Source organism: Athene noctua, chromosome 7, assembly GCF_965140245.1.
Source record: "Athene noctua chromosome 7, bAthNoc1.hap1.1, whole genome shotgun sequence".
Lineage (NCBI taxonomy): Eukaryota > Metazoa > Chordata > Aves > Strigiformes > Strigidae > Athene > Athene noctua.
Genome location: NC_134043.1, coordinates 2787239 through 2806144, shown reverse-complemented (window position 1 = coordinate 2806144; position 18906 = coordinate 2787239). Strand labels below are relative to the sequence as shown.

The 18906-nt window shown below is 38.5% G+C and overlaps 1 protein-coding gene across 2 annotated transcripts in view; it reads left to right on the top strand.

Annotated features, from left to right (window-relative positions):
- LYPD6B (LY6/PLAUR domain containing 6B) overlaps window positions 1-15267 on the top strand; it is a 55078-nt gene extending 39811 nt beyond the window's left edge. The window contains exons 2-7 of one of the 2 annotated variants that reach the window (XM_074910687.1): window positions 163-229; window positions 7798-7862; window positions 9163-9316; window positions 10443-10541; window positions 11476-11606; window positions 12960-15267. In XM_074910687.1, coding sequence (XP_074766788.1) covers window positions 9202-9316; window positions 10443-10541; window positions 11476-11606; window positions 12960-13124 — 510 coding nt within the window. In that variant the 5' untranslated portion in view covers window positions 163-229; window positions 7798-7862; window positions 9163-9201 and the 3' untranslated portion in view covers window positions 13125-15267. The remainder of the gene's footprint in view (window positions 1-162; window positions 230-7797; window positions 7863-9162; window positions 9317-10442; window positions 10542-11475; window positions 11607-12959) is intronic. The other variant, XM_074910686.1, reaches the window with a different exon arrangement.
- The last annotated feature ends 3639 nt before the right edge of the window (window positions 15268-18906 follow it).

Below are 18906 nucleotides of genomic sequence, written 5' to 3'. Positions count from 1 at the left end.
ATTTATTAAGCCTAGTTCATTTAAAGCATTTCAAAACAAACAAATTACTCTTAATCCTTTTTGCATTTGTAACTGTGTAAGGAATTGAAACAGACTTTGTTAGCAGTCTTAGAAAAATAAAGCCTTTCTCTCCTTACCCCCTTTCATCTCTTGCTTTTGCAGAGTTCACGTACCTCTGGGTGTATCTTCCGAGTAAATCTTACCTTAAGAAGACAATGCTGTAACGTATGTATGTAGATATATTCTGTCCTGTATATTAAGATTTTCCTGAATGCCATCATCAAAACCTCTCTCATCAGTGCTAGCTTCTCAGCTCACCCTTTGGTAGCAAATAATAAAGGTTAAAAAAAATAAAGTTTAGCTAGAAGGGGTTGTAGAGTACTGCAGAGAGAGAACCTAGGCTTGGAAATGGGATTTTCATCACCTCTTCTCCGTTAGTGGTTGTATCACAAGTTGAAAAATCTTCCTCTGTAATTGAGGAAGCCATATTTGAAGTACCCATTGCTTCAGGGTGGAGTAGTCTGAGATTTCATAGCAAAAACTGGAGGAAATGCACAGTTTGGGTTCATCTACTGAGAACTACATCTGCAAGACCATTTGCTTGAGCTGTTATGTCAGCTCGTGTAGGGCAAGGCAGAGTAATGGGAGTTACTGAAATAATCAGTTCTCAGTGACTGAAAGTATGTGACTTAGAAATGTGGAAGAGTAATGGGGAAGAGGGGGAATTCAGTGCACAAAACATTTTTCAGAAGTGTAATCAGGGACGTGATGATTAATTTTCTGTTCAGAAGTAGTTATGTTACACTGCTAGTGCTGTTATGTGTGATGTATGACACCGAGCTGCAGTGCCACTCTGTAGGCAATGGGATTTCAAGGAAGGGACTTTTAATGTCAGTTGGATAATTACTCCTATAGTAGATTCAGTATTGACTTGACAGTAATCAGAATTTCACCCTTTGCCTGTCTCCAGCACATTCGCAGTGCAGATCAGTCCTTTTAATAAACATAAACATACAACCTGCAAAAGATGGTTGCTTTTAAGGTTACATTTTCAATAAGGACTTCAGATAGGTGTATTTCTTAGAAATGGGACTTCCTAGCTCTTGAAATGAGTTTAGGTGCTTCTGAACAAAAGCTTCTTCTCAATGAGTTCAGTATGAAGTTGTTCTTCACAACTGATTTTTACATTGAATACATTTGATGGCAAAAGTTTGTTGTTGCAGTTCCCTGGACATAACATAGAAGAACCAGATGCTGCTGGTATCTCTCCAGAAGCATTTACAGTCATTCCTGGTGCATTCAAGGAGATTATATTGTTTATGATTTCAAGGATTGTGTAGTAACAAAAAGCTGATATATATAAGAGGCAAAGATAGTATCAGACAAGTACCAGCGCTATAAATTTCACACATTAAACCCTGCCAATATAAACCAGTCGTTGACGCTGTGTGTGGTTTTTTTCTCACACACACACACACACACACACAGAGTTTTTCTGCTGTCTTAAACTGGCATAAACTGGTGGCGGAAGGACATCGCTGACCATTTTTTTATTAATGAGAAAGTGAAGGTAAAATAGTTTCTCCAGTGTTGTGTTACTGTAGAAAACTTAGTAGCTGTGGTTTTAGTGAAACGTCCTGCTATAGGAAGTTAAAAGACATGTTGCCATCAGAGCCTGGTCCCTGACAGTACAATAAAACTAGACAAAATAAGTTTAACTTTTCTTTATGTTCTTTCAGCACAAAATGTGAGTTTGTATTGGCACATAAGCAATACCTGACCCTTTGTGACTTGGGAAAAGGTAGCAACCAAGACTGGAGGAAAGGGCAGGTAACTGATTTTTTTTGCACCCATTATTCTTTCTAAACAGCTGGGAGAAAAACCACCCAAGGTACTGAGATAATGACCAAGAGTAAAGAAGTGAAGGCTGATGTCAGTGAATTCACCTCATACATCAGTGTTGGGTAAAAAAGCACGATTTTCAGGTTTATGAAGTCAGCTGGTGTGTAGCTTAAATCATAGTTTTGAAATACAGCTGAATGTGAAGCTTGTGAAAAATGTTCTTTGTGATGCAGAAGCTGTCATACCTTCTCATTTGTCTGATCCCACAGGGCCATTCTAGGTTCAAAGAGGTTTTGGTGAATTTAAGATTTGAAGTAGGTCTGCATGCAAACACTCTTTTCTCCTAGCAGATCTTTTCTGTGAGTATCTTGACTTGATATTTTAATTTGAAAGGGAATGTAATATTTATTTCACAAGTGCAAATCATGTAGGTTCTCATTTCTGTTGTCTAGAATGTCTTATTTTTTATTGTGTAGAATGGCATATGTGACTGTATATGGGGCATAGTTTATGTTAGAAATAGGATTTCACTTGGAAAAACGGGCATTAAAACCAAGGCATATTTTGGAGCCTGAATTTAACTGAAGACCTTCATTTTCCATTTAATAATAACTACTAGTTGGTATATAGAAATATGCAGATACATCTTGATTCCATTTCGATGTTGTCCCACCTCTCTCACGTTCTAAAAGAGGTGTTGAAGAACTTCATTCTTGTACAACGTAGAGCATTACATTGTAGTCTTGCTGAGTATGAGTAACTTTAGCTTGACAGGAATAAAGAAGTCTTTTAAATATTGGCTGTGGTGTGGAGCTAAACTTGTGGAAGGGCATTGAAAATCAGAATTTTGTCTTCTGCTCAGCTGGTTGGGTATTCACTGGGACCTTTGGCTCATGTAAACTTGGGTGCCAGTAGCTTGTGCACAGAGAGGTTGGTCTGCTTAAATTCTATCCCACCATTTGTAGTGAGGCCTAATTAGTCATTAATGGTCTGAGCCCCTGAAGTATTTAACAAAATATTCTGTAAAATTAATAGCGTTAGCCTGTTTTTTACAAAAGTCTTCTGATGAGCTCAAGGAAAGAAAAAACGCTGCTTATTCCTATAATCTCTTTTCTCTAGAGTAATATTAAGTTTTCCAGTCATGCACAGGTGGGAGAGAGATTTAAAACAGTTGCATATGTTATATATAAAAGCTGTTACAAGCTAAAGTGTAAAACTTCTGGTCATCCATAGCTTTGACAAAGTGCAGTCCTTTGAGGAAATTATATACTTGCAGAAGGGAATCAGCTATTTATCTCTCATTAATGGATTTTTAGGTAGAATAAATTATTTTCCAAAGATGATTGGGGGTTCTGAATTTTAAAATGAATGTCAGTGCTCAAGACTAGTTTTTGCTGAGCAGTTTCGGCTATAAAGGAATGAGGTGTAATGCAGTTTTCATTCCATGGTTCTGCTCTTCTGGATGAGCTTAAAAACAAATACATGTTCTATCCTTGCCAACACTTCACTTCAGTGGTGCTGCTCAGATTTATCCCATTAATCATACATTATTTTTTCAAAATTATTGCAGTTGTATGTATTGTGTAGTCAGACACCTCCATGTCTTGCAATCGCTTTGCGTCACAACTTCCCATGCCAGCATTATACCCCGAGCTAAATGATGTTGTCATTACCAGATCTATGTTCTACTTTTGTAAGATCTTAGATAAAGAACTCTATAATTTCTTGTAATTAAGACCAAATTTAATTCCAGGCATGGTGAGACAAAGAAATGTGTTGTGTTTACAAAGAATGTTAGCAATTTAAATTTTATGCTGTCAGTGTTACTGATTGCAGATGTCCATCAGTGTAACGTAAAATCTTTTTTCCTGTGTTCTTCTGTACTAGTAATGCTGTAAGGTAAAAAAAAATCAGAAAATAGAGACTTCAACTCAGTAGGTAAGAAAAGGCAGAACTTGTATAACAAATAGTTTCAATTTGCATATCTCTAGTAGTATTTGGCAGTTTTTTAATCCTTCAAAATATTTCCTTTTTCCCTGTTTTTTGTTTTAAATGTGTTCTGCTTATTTCCCAAAGAAAATTAAGGTTGTCTCTTACTCGTTCCATCCACTTATTCACCCCCTGAATTCTGAAATGGGGTAAATGGTGGCTTACAGATCAAATTAAAGGGTCTCCAGAGGAAAACATAAGAATGGTAACATTTATCTATGAAATGGGGAAGCCAAAGAGCTGGTTTTGTCTTTTTAGATAAGTTGAAGTGTCAGTTTTGACTTTTCTTATTTGTTGAAGGGAACACCTGATGATGTCAGGTGCTGGTTTTAACTTTTCAGCCCTTAACATACATACCTTTCTGCCTATGTATTTCTAACTCTTATGTCCTGAAGTGCTATTTAACAAGCTTAACATAAGCATTTGCAATTATCTAATAGCACCTGAAAATTGCTTACTAAATGACAGGAGGAAGTTTAATTTGCATTCCATATCTGATGTTAAATCTGCTAATCCTCCACGGAGTCTGCCAGGAAAAACAATGTAGACAGACTTGAATTTTATTAAAATCAGAAATCAAGCTTCCTACTCTTCTATTACACACTGCAAGATAAACATTAAAACCTTCTGAAATATATTCATTATTTTAACCATTGTATTCCTCATTGTTTTCTTGAAATGTGCTTTAGTCACAAGTTCTTTACAGAGCATACATTAACAGCCCTTCCCTCTTGGGTTTTCTTCCCTCACCCCAGGAAAGCTCCGTGTTTGCTCTTGTTTATATAAATTAATCTCTGTATCGTGACGGGGTTTTTTCCCTTCATTAATGAGAGTTCCTAATTGGGCATAATAAATGTTTACTCATGTTACTAGATAATATTATATGAAAGCATAACAGAGATAAGAGACTATGAAGAAACATTCTAAAGATTTTTGGCTAAGATATGAAAGCCTTTTTTTTTTGCCAATATTTTCCTGTTTTATTTGAGAATGGCTTCTGGTGCAGCTGTGTAACTAAGACTATGTCAGACAACATCCATTATTTATTGGCCAGGTTAGCAAACAGGGACACCTTTGACTACAGCAAATTGTGAGGTCAATTTACTGCGCTTTACACCAACTGAAGACCAGCTTTTTTGTATTTATATTCTCTAAAATTTTCCATTTGGCCTGAGCTTCTCTGGGGAAAGCAATAGGAACTTGGGGGAGGGGAGCAGAAGAGAGCTTGAATTTGTAGAAAGTTGGCAGAAGTGTAATTGTGCCTTTTATTTGCTATCCAGGTGCATCAGATCAAGTTACAGACCAGTCTCCCCATAAAAGCAAATTTTCCTCAATCTAGTAGAAACTGCAGAAGATACATGTTAAGGAGATAAATTTTGCAGCTGTTATGCACTGAAATGATTCAATACCCTATCTTCCTACAGAGTAAAATTGAAAGAATTAAATGCTATTGAGTTGCCCGAAATACACTGAACTTTGATTAAAACTGGCTTGTCAGTTTAAAAGTAACTTCCCTGTGCTACTCAGAGGGCATAAATAGAGCTATTTTACAAGGGAACCACGAAGAAGGATGTTGGCACTAGAGGCACGAGAAGGATTCTTCCCCTACTCTTATCAGCAGCACCCGAGCAGCCTGTGTGCGTTAAGGGCCCGGTACTGCCACGCTGGAGTAGTGAACACTGGATCCCTGATTGTCCAGGGACACAAGAGCAAGGTAATTAGGATCAGGAATTGGAAAATTGACAGTTGGTACCTACTTGTACTTGAGTTACTATCTTTTTAACTCCATGCATTGAGACCAGTTTCTGTACTTTTTAAAACAAATTATTTTCATAAAATTAGTTATGTAGCGGTTCTGATTTTGAGCTGGTACTTAGTTCTGCATGTAAGGACACTCTCTGGTGTCCTAGCAAAGGATGCAGGGATTGCGATGTGCTGAAGGATTGCTGTGTCACTCCCTCTCAAGGCTTGGGGTCCAGTTTATCCTGGCACGGGTAAGAGGAGCATCTGAACAGGCGTGGTTTAGTGCAGCATTACTGGCTGTGCCATCCCCATGCCTCTCTCTGCCTCCGAGTGGAAAGGCTGAGCAGGGGGAGATAAGGAAACGTGGCTCAGCAGGGTAAAATTCCACCTTGCTGTTAAAAGTAGCTTTAACCTCTTTCTGCAGCTAGTGGGGTCAATGGGGTGAATGTAAAACTGAGGGGCTGTACTGAGTCAGACCAAACATCTCATCGTTCCGTGTTTGGACTCCAGTGACGCATGACAGGAGATACCTATGGGGAAGGACAACCTGTAAACAGAGTGACAGCAGGGATGTGTCTTCTACATCAGAAAAAGGGGACGTTACTGAAGAGCTGGCTAATTCAATTGTGCATAACTGTGCTTCCTATTCTGTGCTTTAGGGATATTTTTGTTTTTAAAACACCGTGTAAGAATTCTCCTCTGTGTGGGAAGCAATGATCTCTTTAAGTTAGCCTTTGTGCATCTTTAGCTGTTAATTTTTGCTGATTGGTTATTTTCATGGAAAGTGTTAATTTTATAGAAATTATTCTAATGTATTTTGCTTCCAAAATGTTATTTGTTATTACATTGACTTTAACTCTTAAATCATTTAGAATAATGGTTATGGTATTAATGAAGGGGTTTGGTGCACTTCCTCCTCTTGGTTAGATCGTGGAAACCTGATCCAAAATACCTTAGAGCAGAAGAGTGGGATGGGAATTTCTTAGCTGAAATAGAAATTCTGTCACCTCTTGACACTGAGTTATTTGTGGCAAAAATCGATTTGAAGAATCTTGGATATGGATTATAAAGGAAAGGGGTTTTAGGCAGTAACATAAAATGAATTGTGTATAACAGAAGGAACTTGAGGGAAAGATGTTGTCTCCAACGTAAACTGGTAGAGCTAAGAATGCTAGAGGAGGGAGAAATTAAGTTGGATAGAATGCTGGATCATTCATGAATCGTAGTAGCAGCACTGTCTCCTCTTTTCCCTTTCTCCTGTGCTGGATAATGCCACATTCCTCTGGTCTGTCTTGGAAAATATTAAAGGATCATGAAATAGACTTTGAAGGCAGCAGCTCAGTGACAGAGCATGGTGTGTGTTGACTTGTCAGCAGAAAAGCATCCAGTCATGATGCACAGGTTTGTCTCTCCACAGATGAAAAAAAAAACCCAACAACAACACTAAAACTGCGGGTACAGTTGAAATGTGCACATCGAGTATGTGTTTGAGAGACAAGTCAAGGGGGTTATAAACAGCCCCTCTTTAATGCTGCAGAATGTCACTGTGCACATACCGTGTGCTGAATTGAAGAGAACTGTAACTATGGTTCAGATTTATTTGGGATTTTGCAGTGGTCTTAGGGATTTGGCCAACACTTTTGTATTTCTCTTTCAGTAAGGAATGAACTGTGGGTGACCTGTTTACTTCATAGCTTGCTAATAACCTCTAATCTGGAGGCTGATGATAGTCTTTGCTCTTTAGGTTACCTTGCTGCTGATTAGTGCTTCTATTTTGGTTGTAGCATGTGTGGAAAGTTTGGATACGTCTAGAGTGTGAAATACATATTCATCTGGTATAGTCTGGTCCTGCCCAGGTCATTGCCTGATTAATGTTCTTCCCTTGGAAGAGAGGTAAACTCGTCCTCATGGAAGGACTGAGTAGTCTCATTGCTTCACTTTTTGTCTTACCCCAATGTCATAAAAGACAAATGACTCACAGGAAGGAGGGAATTTGTTTTTCTGCAGTAGAAGAGCACTCAGTGAGGCAGAGCCACGCAGTGTAATTCAGGTACTTCTTTGGATATTTTGTTATAAAAACCACCACACTTCTAGGTTTCTATTTTAATCTTCAATATAAAGAAGCGCATACGGTGTTTCAGCTAATTAGTTCTTTCAGGACAGAATTATGATGAGCAGTTGCTCTTTGTTTTTCACAGATTTTTCTTCTTAATCCTTCTTTAGATCCTGGGCTATAGTCAGAGAAATCTGGACCATCCACAGGAGATAGTCTTGGAGGTGCACTGCAGGTATGCTGTGGCTTTCTCAGTATCTGCTGAAATATATTCATAAACCCATGATTTAAAAAACAAATCTTAAGCAGGATGGCTAAACTCCCAATGCATAAAGTTGGAACTTTGTGTTGATGGGTTTGTTTGTCTTTCAAATAATTCCTGCCTGTGTCAACTGCAAAAAAAATAAAACAAACCAAAGCAGAACAAATAACCCACAGGAAAAAGAAGGAAATCCTTTAACTTCTCTGCCATGGTCTTGAGTACCATTTTCAGTTCAGTGCTTGGAGGTGTTCAGAGCTTCCTGCGCAGGCTGCGTGTACATCTACACAGGGTGTGCAGAGAGATTTCTGACTGAATGCACTTGGCAGCCCAGAGCAACGTCTCTGGTTTGGCGGGAGCCTCCACTCAGGCTTGTTTCTCCTGCTGGGGTTTTGCATGGGCGGAGTGCCATTTGAGCTGATTCTGCTTTTTAATATCTGAACTAGGTCTCCTGTGTCACTGCGATTTGCCATACATACCTCTGTGTGGGTATGTATGGCTGTACAGCTAAATACCAAACTGTCCAAAACGTTCACTGATTAGTTCTTCTTCTCTATAAAGCCTCACCGCAGTACCTAGGGAGCCCCAAATACATGTGCAAAGCATGCCCAAAACATGTATCTCCACTCTCTGAACATTATGCTTTGCAGTTCTACAGAACTTGTGTACCATCACCAGGCATCTTCCGTAGCATTTCCTTGGTATAAACTTTAAAAAAAAATAAATCTAATTTACACTCTTGATCTTTAATGCTGTGCCACTGGTGAGTGCACTTACAGTTCAGATGGTGTAGCTTATCTGAAGTCGATAGACATACATTGATCTATAGTGGACAAGGAACTGGTCTTGGGTTCTAGGCTGTTGATGTTAAAAATGACATTTTTCTGCATTTTGCTTTCTTTAATAGTAATGTAATCCTGCCCCCTTTAAGTAGGATGTAAAGGAGCTCAGTTTTGATGTTGATTTTTCGGAATGTTTACAAGGAATCTGTAACATTGGCATTGCTTAGAAGGACAAACAGATTCAAGAAATAATGTTAACTTTTAAGTCTGTGGAAACTGAAGTGCTCTGTACAGGATCCTGGCCAGCAGAAGGCAGTAACTGCTCAGCTTTGCATTGTTCATCATTGCGTGCTTGCTTGCATTAGCCATCTTCACAGTATAGATCTACCGACTGAATTTTCAAGGCTTCGGGAGTAGTTCATAGGAAATTTATTGTTCTACATGCTCAGTTCTTTATGATTCCCCCTAAATAATGTGTTCCCTTTCTGTCCTAGGCCTAAGAGTTTTGCTTTTCATGTACAATAATACTCAGCATGTTTTTATTCTATCACATGCTGGCTGGAGCCTTTCTTCCATTCCTCATCCTTTCAGGAAAGTGGGTTTCAGCTGAGAACATCAACTTTTACAATGTGAGACCTCCACTAGACCGTAAGTATACAGTTATGCTTTTCCTGGGTATGCAATGGTAGCTTAGCATTATAGTTAATTGCTATATTCTTTCAATCATTTGGGTTTTAGGTGTTTGTCTTCTTCAAACGTGAAGGATAAAAAGTTTAAAATCAAACTTCTGCTTTTCGACCCACAGCAGTTTATCTCTAAGATTTTATAAGTTGACTGAATGAGAACAAACAATTGCATGCATTGCTAAATTAAAGAGTGCACGAGGGCTTTCACATTTTAAGTGCTTTTATTATGTTTTTCTGTCTCTGAAACGTCTTCCTACGGAGCAAATTAAGCAGTGGGTTTCTCATAACTAATACAGAACAGATGTTTTTGTCTTTTATCTTGTTGGGGTTTTTGTAAGGGAAAGAATAGGTGTGCTGTATGCAATTAATTCAAACTGAAGGTAATTAAAAACCTTGTGAGACCTGTGAAGCCAGTTGTCACTAATAGCATCATTTTTTTGTGCCTGTTATCTAGCATCAGAAGTGTTCTATCCCTTCATTTAAGGGAAGAAGATTTTCATTATATGTATCATTAAAACAGGACAGCTAGATATAATAGGTATATATGTGCATCTAGGGAACTGTGCACCTTAAAACCATTTATATTTTTATATAATGTAAATAAGATTTTAAAGTAGTCCTCTTGATCCCTTTGTCAGAGGGAGCCAACTTCTTCAGAGTTGGAGATCAAGATCTGAAGCTGGTTTTGAAGATGTAGGTTTTTTTCATCAAAGGAATCAAAAGCCATTTAAATGGGGATTGTGTTTGTGTATCTGTACAGACATACATGCAGATGTAGTGACATGTGCATATATGTAAGGTGTTCTCTCCTGTTTTTCCCACCGCTACTTAAACGGTATTTTGGATTGTGAGAAAATGAAAACAGGAGGAGATGTTTTAAAGTTCAGGCATAGCAAAGCAAGTTAAAAATGGAAAAGCTTTCTACAAAACTTGTTTCGTGGGTTTTAGTTGTCTAACAGTGATATATCACTGAAAATATGTAAATGTATGTAATATGATTTTGCAAGTAGATGTGTACTGACAGTATTATTTTGAATATTTTTCTTTCTTAATGCTTGCAAACTCACAATATTTTAATACTTTTAAAGCCACTCCATTTCCAAACAGTTTTAAGTGCTTTACTTGTGATAATGCAGCGGACAATTACAACTGTAACAGATGGGCTGAAGATAGATGGTGTCCTGAAAGTAAGTGTGTCTGTACTAAGGAAATTCTTTCTGATAGTTAAATTTGCTTCTCCCTGACTCAGACATCTTGTAGAAGTCTTAACTGAATAGGATTAACATGCCAACACAGCGGTGCCCTCGGTTATGTTAGTAGTAGTACGCGTTACCCAATTTCTACTGAGGGGAATATTCTGACTATTTCAAACTGCAAAGCAACAGTGAAAAATTATTTATATCTATATGTATAAAACATTGTATATAATATGTAACTACGTTATTAATATAACAATTAATGCATTGCCAATATATCAATACTATATTAGTTAATTATTTATGTGTTTGTGGGTGTGTGTATATATATAGCTATGTGCTTCCTAGGAATTAATTTTAAAGATGTTGTCTAAAAACACTTAAGAATTGTCTCTGTAGCTTTATCCCCTTCCTTTTGGATACCATCCCAAGATATAATGATCTCTCTAGGCTATAGACTTGCTTGTGAGCAGCAAGACCTGAATGACTAGAGATCACACTTGTATGAGGGAATGAGAGAAAAAAGAATGAAAGTATGTTTCCTCATTTTTCTTCACAGTGATATTCATAGTAACAGTGGGAAAGGGGAAGAAATAAACTAGAGGAGTGAGGAAACATGTCCAAAACAAAGAAAGGTGCTGCAAAAAAAGAGCAGAGAATGAAGGATAAATGTGTAGGTTGTAGTGCTAATAAGTAGTTTAAATGATAGCAGCCTTTCTGGAGGGTTGACGGGTCAGTTAATCTTAAGATTTCATCAGTAATTAATTTCTTGCTAAATGGTATTTTGATCAAGTAGAAAAATGGCTTTATACAGCCAAAATAAGTCATTTTAATGGGAATGGTTTGCTAAATTGTGTGAAGTTTTTAACCCCTGTAAAAGAACGCCTACATTATGCAAATACACATTTTAAATTTTATTTTGTAGGTACTCAGTACTGTTTGACAGTTCATCTCTTCACAGACCATGGGAAGAGTACATCAGTCACCAAAAAATGTGCTACCAGAGAAGAATGCCATTTTGTAGGCTGCCACCATCACAGAGAAAGCGGCCACACAGTAAGCACTACTCTTTGTGTAAGAGCAGCACGCTGGTTTTGAGGTTTGCATTTCAGTACTTGTTTTTCCTGCCGAGCTGAAGAGGATGTGCCAAGCTGCGCTCTGTGGTATTTAACAATAGAAATCAAATTTTTGCAGCAGAAGTGTGACTACCCGCTTCCTCCTACTTTCCTATTTGTGTTGCTGTGTGACAGGATGTAGGAACAGCTTCTAAAGAAACACCTGAGTTATCCTGGGGCATTGCTAGTGCGTTACCCAATGCATGGGCCTTAGCTTCTGAGCTCTGAGTAAGGTGCCTGGGTGGGCTATGCAACCTGCCCTTGGGCAAGCTGGCCCAGGAGTGAGGTAGTCCAGTCGTGTCTCTTCATATCATAGCTTGGGGATCCACTGAGCAAGACTATCTTTGGCCACAAAGGCCATGCTCTTCAGCAAGGTACAACTGAGCTTTTCCATGACAAAAAGCTACAACTGCTGTCTTGGCTCATCCTTGGGATCCTTGGTAAAAGTTTATTCTGAATGATCAAGCATATCCCACCAAAGTATTCACGGTGGTAAAGTATAACCCACTAATTCCTTAATACTTGAGAAGGTTAGTTATTTTTAACATGAAAGGTTTCAGACACAAAAACGAAGCAGGCTACATTCATATTAAATATGAAATGTTCTATATGTTTTCTGAACCAACATCCATTGATTTCAGCAGGTTTTGGTGGACAGAGGGCATGAAATCACTATGCAGCTTGCCTTCTGCCGCATCTTAGAAGAGTTCTTGTGCCTTCAGATTAGATAAAAATTGGCATTCTGTTGGGTCTTCCAGCAAGGAGTGTCAAGTAAGGAAAATTATTTTCAGATTCCCTCCTGAAAATCAGCTGTGTCAGCAGCTCTGTGGCACTAGAAAACTGAAAAAAGCAAATCTGAAGTTCAGCATGTAAAGCTACACTGAATACAAAAGCTTGAGGGGAAAAATGAACAGGAGCAGAGTTTTTAAGGCCAGAATTTTTTAGCTTAAAAAGCTGAAACTTGAAACATTCTAATGTATGTTTTTATCTCACATGGTAGAAGGGGAAAGTGGTGGAAAGTTGACCCTATTTTCTGCAACATGAGCTTGTCAGCACAGCTAACATGGCTGCATTGGATCACGTCGCGGTTTCAAAGCCCAGTGAGAGCACGGGGGCATGAGTTACTCTAGTAAGGCTGTGCTGCATGGTTTGGAAGAGAAGTTGTAGCTTACATACTCCAACTGCTGCCTTGGGTCCATTTAGTTGTTACCTTTGCAACCAGTTGAAAGAACATACATCTCTGAAAGCCACGACTGAATTGCCCGACATCCCGTGATCTCCTTTTTCTCAACAGGAATGCGTTTCTTGCTGCGAAGGCATGATTTGCAACGTAGAAATACCAACTAATCACACCAATGCAGTATTTGCTGTATTGCATGCCCGGAGAACATCGGCTGGCAGCAGGAGGACAGTCAACGTTGCAGTGCTTGTGTTGGTCGTGATGATGGTGTTGTCGTGATGCCAGCGCCCTCCCGTTACATCTGCTTGATCCTGGGGCCACAAGGACCTCGAAGAAGATTGTTGCATTATGTGCAGGGAGAAATCACTAATACTTCTTAATTACAGAAAATGTAAGGGACAGTTGAAAGACAAGTGTACATCATGAAGCCCTTGGATATTTTAGTGAAGATACTTCATATGGCCTGCAGTATTTTAAAAAAAACCCAACGCACACAACCAATTGGTTGACCAGGCAGTGGAGTGAACTCAAGTTATTATCATTCATTATTTTATGATGAAAATGCACATATGCTTTCTATTTTCTGAACAGAGAAACGTGTCTGTAGACAATCACTTTCCCAGGTGAGGTAAAAAGGAACTTTCGATGGACAATGAGCCAACAGGTACCTCAATGGAAACTGTTTTTAAACTGTTTTTCATTGTGCATAAATAACACGGAGTTTCTTGTCTTGATCAACAGGTGTATTTAAGTTTAGTTATGGTTTTCATAGAGAACATATATGAAAGATTTTTTTTTTTCTGTTTTGATCAGAGCTATCACTTTTATTGGAAATCATACAAATTAATACTTATATTTTCTGTAAAATGTTGTCTCACACTCAGATTTTAAACCTGTGTAAAATGATGGAGAATTTATGTCTAAAAATACTGAACTGTTTGAGCACCTAAATCAGAATTCCTCCACCCCCTCCGACCTCAAAGGGATTATTTTCTTGCAATGAAATTGCAGTTAAGGTCAAGCATCTACGTTATCATAAAAATTGTAAGTGGGCATTTGGTGTAAATAAGGAGAAAAGTCTACTGTGTTCTCTCTTGAATTGCAAAAGTTTCTTCCAGAAATATTATTGTCCTTGATGAATCTTCCCAGGCCTCTGGACATCATTGTTAGGCAGCTTTGCCACCCCCGTTGTTTGAAAAGTTTGGGCCAAGATTCTGTTTTTCATTACAGTATTAGGGGGTTTAATGAGGTTTATTTGCATAGTTTGATTATATGACTCCTTATCTTTTAGGTGACAAATAACAGAGATTAGATTACAGTTAGATGTACTAAAACCTTGCTTGTTTTCCTGTGTAAACCTTGGGATGCAGACCAGCATAAATAAGCTGCTTCTGTGAACTTCTGACCCATCTAATGCCAAACAGTGCTTTCCAGGGCTCTGACAGATCGAGCTGGTGTAGACTGGCCTAAACACAGTCTTTGATAGGTCAGACTTAGTGTCTGTGTTGGTAACATCATTAATGCAGATGCGCTGATTGTAGGGACCAGCAGGTACTGATGCTACGTGATTTCTCAGTACGGCTTTATGTGACACAAAATCCTAACAAATTTCAGCTGCTCCTGTTTGCCCAGTTGTGTTTCTTCCAACTCCCCACCATTTTCATAAACTTTCCCTGACAGACTAAGGCATTGCAGCACCGCTAAGAGTCTGACCTAGCAAGACTGAAGAATTGCATTTCACTTTTTTTTCTTCTAAACTACTTTATTCATTTATGAATATACTGATTTGATTACGAATAAGATAGATTGTTCTGATCTTTTTCTAGTGGCTTTTTCTCATCTTAATTGAGACGGTTAAAATTACGATTAACTGTTGAAATATTTTTCAGGAAGGATGGATCATTAAAACTTAAAAAGAGATTCGAAACTGTTCTCTGAAAAATTCAAGTAACTATAAATTGGGATTTTTTTACATAAATGTTGACTTAATTATGTGCTATTTTATGTCACTAGATGTATTTAGACTAGCAGTTGAAAAACGGATTTTGAAATGTTTTGAGATTTGTTTACATCCTAAAATTGCCCACGCAATGTTTTTAGAATATATAAGTATGTCTAAAAGTCAGTCTGTGATTTGTTGACAGGCAATTGCATAGTTACAGAAATTGGATGGAAACACTTTTTCCTTGCCAACACAAAATAGTTCTTGCTGTCTAAGTGAAGGTTTTCCAAGCTCTGGGTTCCAGTGACCATTGCTGTGCCATGCAACAGGCCAAGATGCTGCGGATGTTTTAAGGAGATTTTTACTTTGTTCGGTGATCATCCCTAAGTAACATATCTATAGTATTCATCTTCCTGTCGGACATAGTAACAAGCACGTTTAATGTTTTTCATCATTAAACATCATCATTTTGCTACATGATCTGTAGAGTACTTGAACTTTTTTCTTGGGGGAAAATCATTCCAGGTGTGCTCTCTGCTCAACGGGGAATTCCTTAGTAAAGTGGAAGCAAGTTGTCTTCCACATTTCAGGTCATGGTTTTGTTTCCTGGTTTTGCCTCTAAGGACTAGGTGCTCCCATAATTCAGTTTCTGGGAATAATTATTGCAATCTTAACAAGGCCTTAAAGTGCCCTATAGTCTTATATGAGTTTACTGTAAATAATTTACAATAATCTAAGTGCTGACATTTGTTTACACTGCAAATGCCATACCAGAGCTTTTGAGAGTGCCAGGGAGACCCTGGAGGGCTGAGGCACGGAAATGTGCGCTGCAGGTTCTCTGCAGCTGCCAAAAGACCTTTTGGGAGGGGAGATCGCCGTGTGTTTGTTTGTTTTTCTTGGATGAACTGATTTTTATTTTTTTTTCCCCCCCTGTTTGCCATACTGAAAATTAAGAAATCTGCTTGTAATTTAAATACTTAATGCATTTGGTAAAGAATTGTTTGGAGTAAAACAAAAAATAAAATTGAAGAATTCCACTGAAGTGTGAAAACAGTGTGCTGGGTTTTAATTGTAATCTTTTTAAAATGAACAATAATGACAGCAACCTCGGTATATGAAAGGATTTGGTGTTGCCAAAGGTTTATTTTTTAGCATAATAGAATTCCAGTTCTGGAGGATATTAAGGATGATTTCTAGTAATCTTGATATATCAGTACCTTCGTTACTGCAAAGTTTAGGGCTGTTGTTTCTGTAAAAATGAATATGCAAAAGCTGTTAATGCAGTGTTAATGCTGCACAAATAGGAACTTGGCTGAAGAAATGTAGAATTCAAGAGTGAATATCGGTTTTACCTTTTGCTCCTTTTTTATGCATGTAAAAACCTGTATGCTTCTGCTTATATTTTATTTTAGGCCAATATTAAGTGCTAACTTTGTAGGAAGAACAGTATGTACTGATTATTAGAGAAAATAGTGCTAAAATTCACCAGAGTGCATAGTTTTGGCATGACTAATGATTGACTGCATAGGCAATCTTAACATTGATTTATGGTAGAATGTTTATATTTTATTAAATAGATTCACCTATCAGCTATATTTACTCTTCAGAGATCTGTCTGAAGGACTCACTGAGGAACTCACAAGAGTATTACTTGATTTGAGAAAAGTAATTTTCCAGCACTCCCTCATGTAGGTATTTCATGCATCTCAATTTTGGTTCACAGATGTTGTAACTGAAATGTGTGTGACTTGTTGATGTTTAAATTAGCCACGCAACTTTGGAGATGTCTTTTCTATAAAAGCACATCCCTAACTTTATACAGAGAAATGCGTTTGCTAACACTTCTGTGTACATCCAGCTTCCAACAATAACATGTTAAATACCATATTCTCACTCAGGAGAGGGGCAGGTGTTTATCTCCAGAGACAGCAGGCACTGGGTAAAATCAGTGGGTGCCAAACTCAGGTGTGTTCATGGGCAAAATGGTCCCCGTGTGTTGCCCTTAAAACCCGAGAAGAATTCATGAGTAATGGCAAGTAAATCAATTTGTGTGGTTGAGGAAAGATAAGTGTTGGTTTATGATGGATGTGTGTAATGATAATTTTTTTTTTTTACATTGCACTAGACAGTCTATGGAGGATTTATTTTTAAAAGCTTAAATACAGAGAAACTTCTTCGCTATTCAGTGTTGGTTTGTATGATGTTTTCTTACTGCTGTATTGCTGTTCTAAATCCTCTCCAGAAATGGCACTTTTCATTAAAAACACTAAAATATTTGCTGGTGGAAAACCTTCGTGGTGAAAAAGATAAAATTCCTTTTGTTGCTGTGAAGACAAGAAGAGCAGTTGTTGGCACTGGGGAACTTGTGGAGCTGAAATTGCAGCGGGGGCAGATTCTGAGGCTTTTTCTCTTTGGATAGATGCTGCAAGTGCCCTGAGAGGCAGGTGAGGAAGCATCCCCAGTGCAGCAAGGTAGGAGGGGTGTGCAGGTGACCAAAGACAAGGGGGTCAGCAAGCCTCAACAGGAGAGCACCCGAGTCCTGGGGCGGGCAGGGGGGGAACAGGTTGTTATTTTGACTTTCCCAGTTGATGTAATTGTTTCCAACGACGTCACATTTTTCATGGGGTGGAGATTCCCCTTTCCCCAGGTGGCATAAGCCAGAACCCTTGCAATGGTGTGGAAGAGCTCTGCCACGTCAGAAAATGGAAACAGGGAGAGACTGTTCAGCTCTACCCGAGCCAGCAAAGAGAGATGCACCTTCCCCTCGGTTTCTCATATGTGCTAGACTGAGAACACGTGCTGCAAATCAGCAGCTTGGATGTAATTCCAGTTTCTAGACTGGAGCCACTCTTCTTTCCTGGCTTTACATTGCGAGATGCAGGAAAAGATCACAGGTACCATTATGGATAATAAATATGTGTACATCTATGTATCCTGGGGAGACTGCTTGTTAAACTCTTGCTACAGCTAAGGAGACGCTGGCAAATTGTAGTTTTAATTAAATTCTGTCATGGCTTCAGGATGGATTATAATTTCATCCTCTGTGACTTTCACCAGCAGTGACTTAAGGAATCTTTACCGATGCCAATCCTCCCTTCCTGGGGGACGATTATCCTGATAGAGACATGCTGTGCCCAGGGGCATTTAAAAGGCAGGAAGAAAACGGGATTTCGTTTCCATTTCTGAAAATGTGACTGCTGTAATCATCACTAAAGGAATTTTAAGTATAGTTTTGTAGCATTTAAGTGTAAATAAACTCTTACATTTAATCAGAAAAGTTTCAAAGCAGGAAATAGGCTTCTACACTGACCTCTTAACTTACCAGGAAAATTCAAGTCCTTGTTGAGGTTAAAATTTTAAATTAAGGAAATGAGCAGCACACAGTCAACTCATTTAAACAGGACAAAATGCTCATTTCAGGTGTTTGTAGAAAATAACATGAAAAGAAGATTTTTTAAAAAGTAAAAATATAGGTATTTCAGAGCACAAAGCCATTTCTATAGAAAATATTTGCTCCTTTAATGTCTCTTGACTGAAGCAGCCCTATATGACATGCAGGATTTTTACAGTGCTTGCTATTTGCAGGTGTTTCAAATTAAGAAAACAAGGCCAGCAGCCCTCTCTTAAAAGGAGCAAGGGGAGCACATTGCCTGCTCCCTTCACCCCAGAAACTGTTCCTGTGTGCTGGTGTACTCTGGCAGGATAATCTGGAGCAGTTTATTGAGTGCTTGAGGATCTTTCTGGTCTTCATATCTCCTCCATTTTCAGCTGAGGAAGAAACTGGTCAGCTGTGGAGTTCAGAGGATGAGGTAAGGGCATTGTTGCTGGGCATCGTTTTAGGGTTTGCACTGATACAGATCAGTACAACCTTGATGGAGGCTCTGTGTCAGTCTCAGCTGGGGCAAATAACAGCCAGGCAAAGGGTGTAAAGGTCAGGACAATTTAACCTCCTGTAGGAGTAGGGCAGACACCAGGTAACTAATTAGTCTGTATTATCTCTCTGCAGAAAGTATATGGCTGGTGTTTTGTATGAACTTTGAATTGTCATCTGTTCTGCTGTTGTCTTCAAGAAATCAAGGAGATGCAGAAAAATAGCTGTAAGTTGGAGGGAGAGGGTTG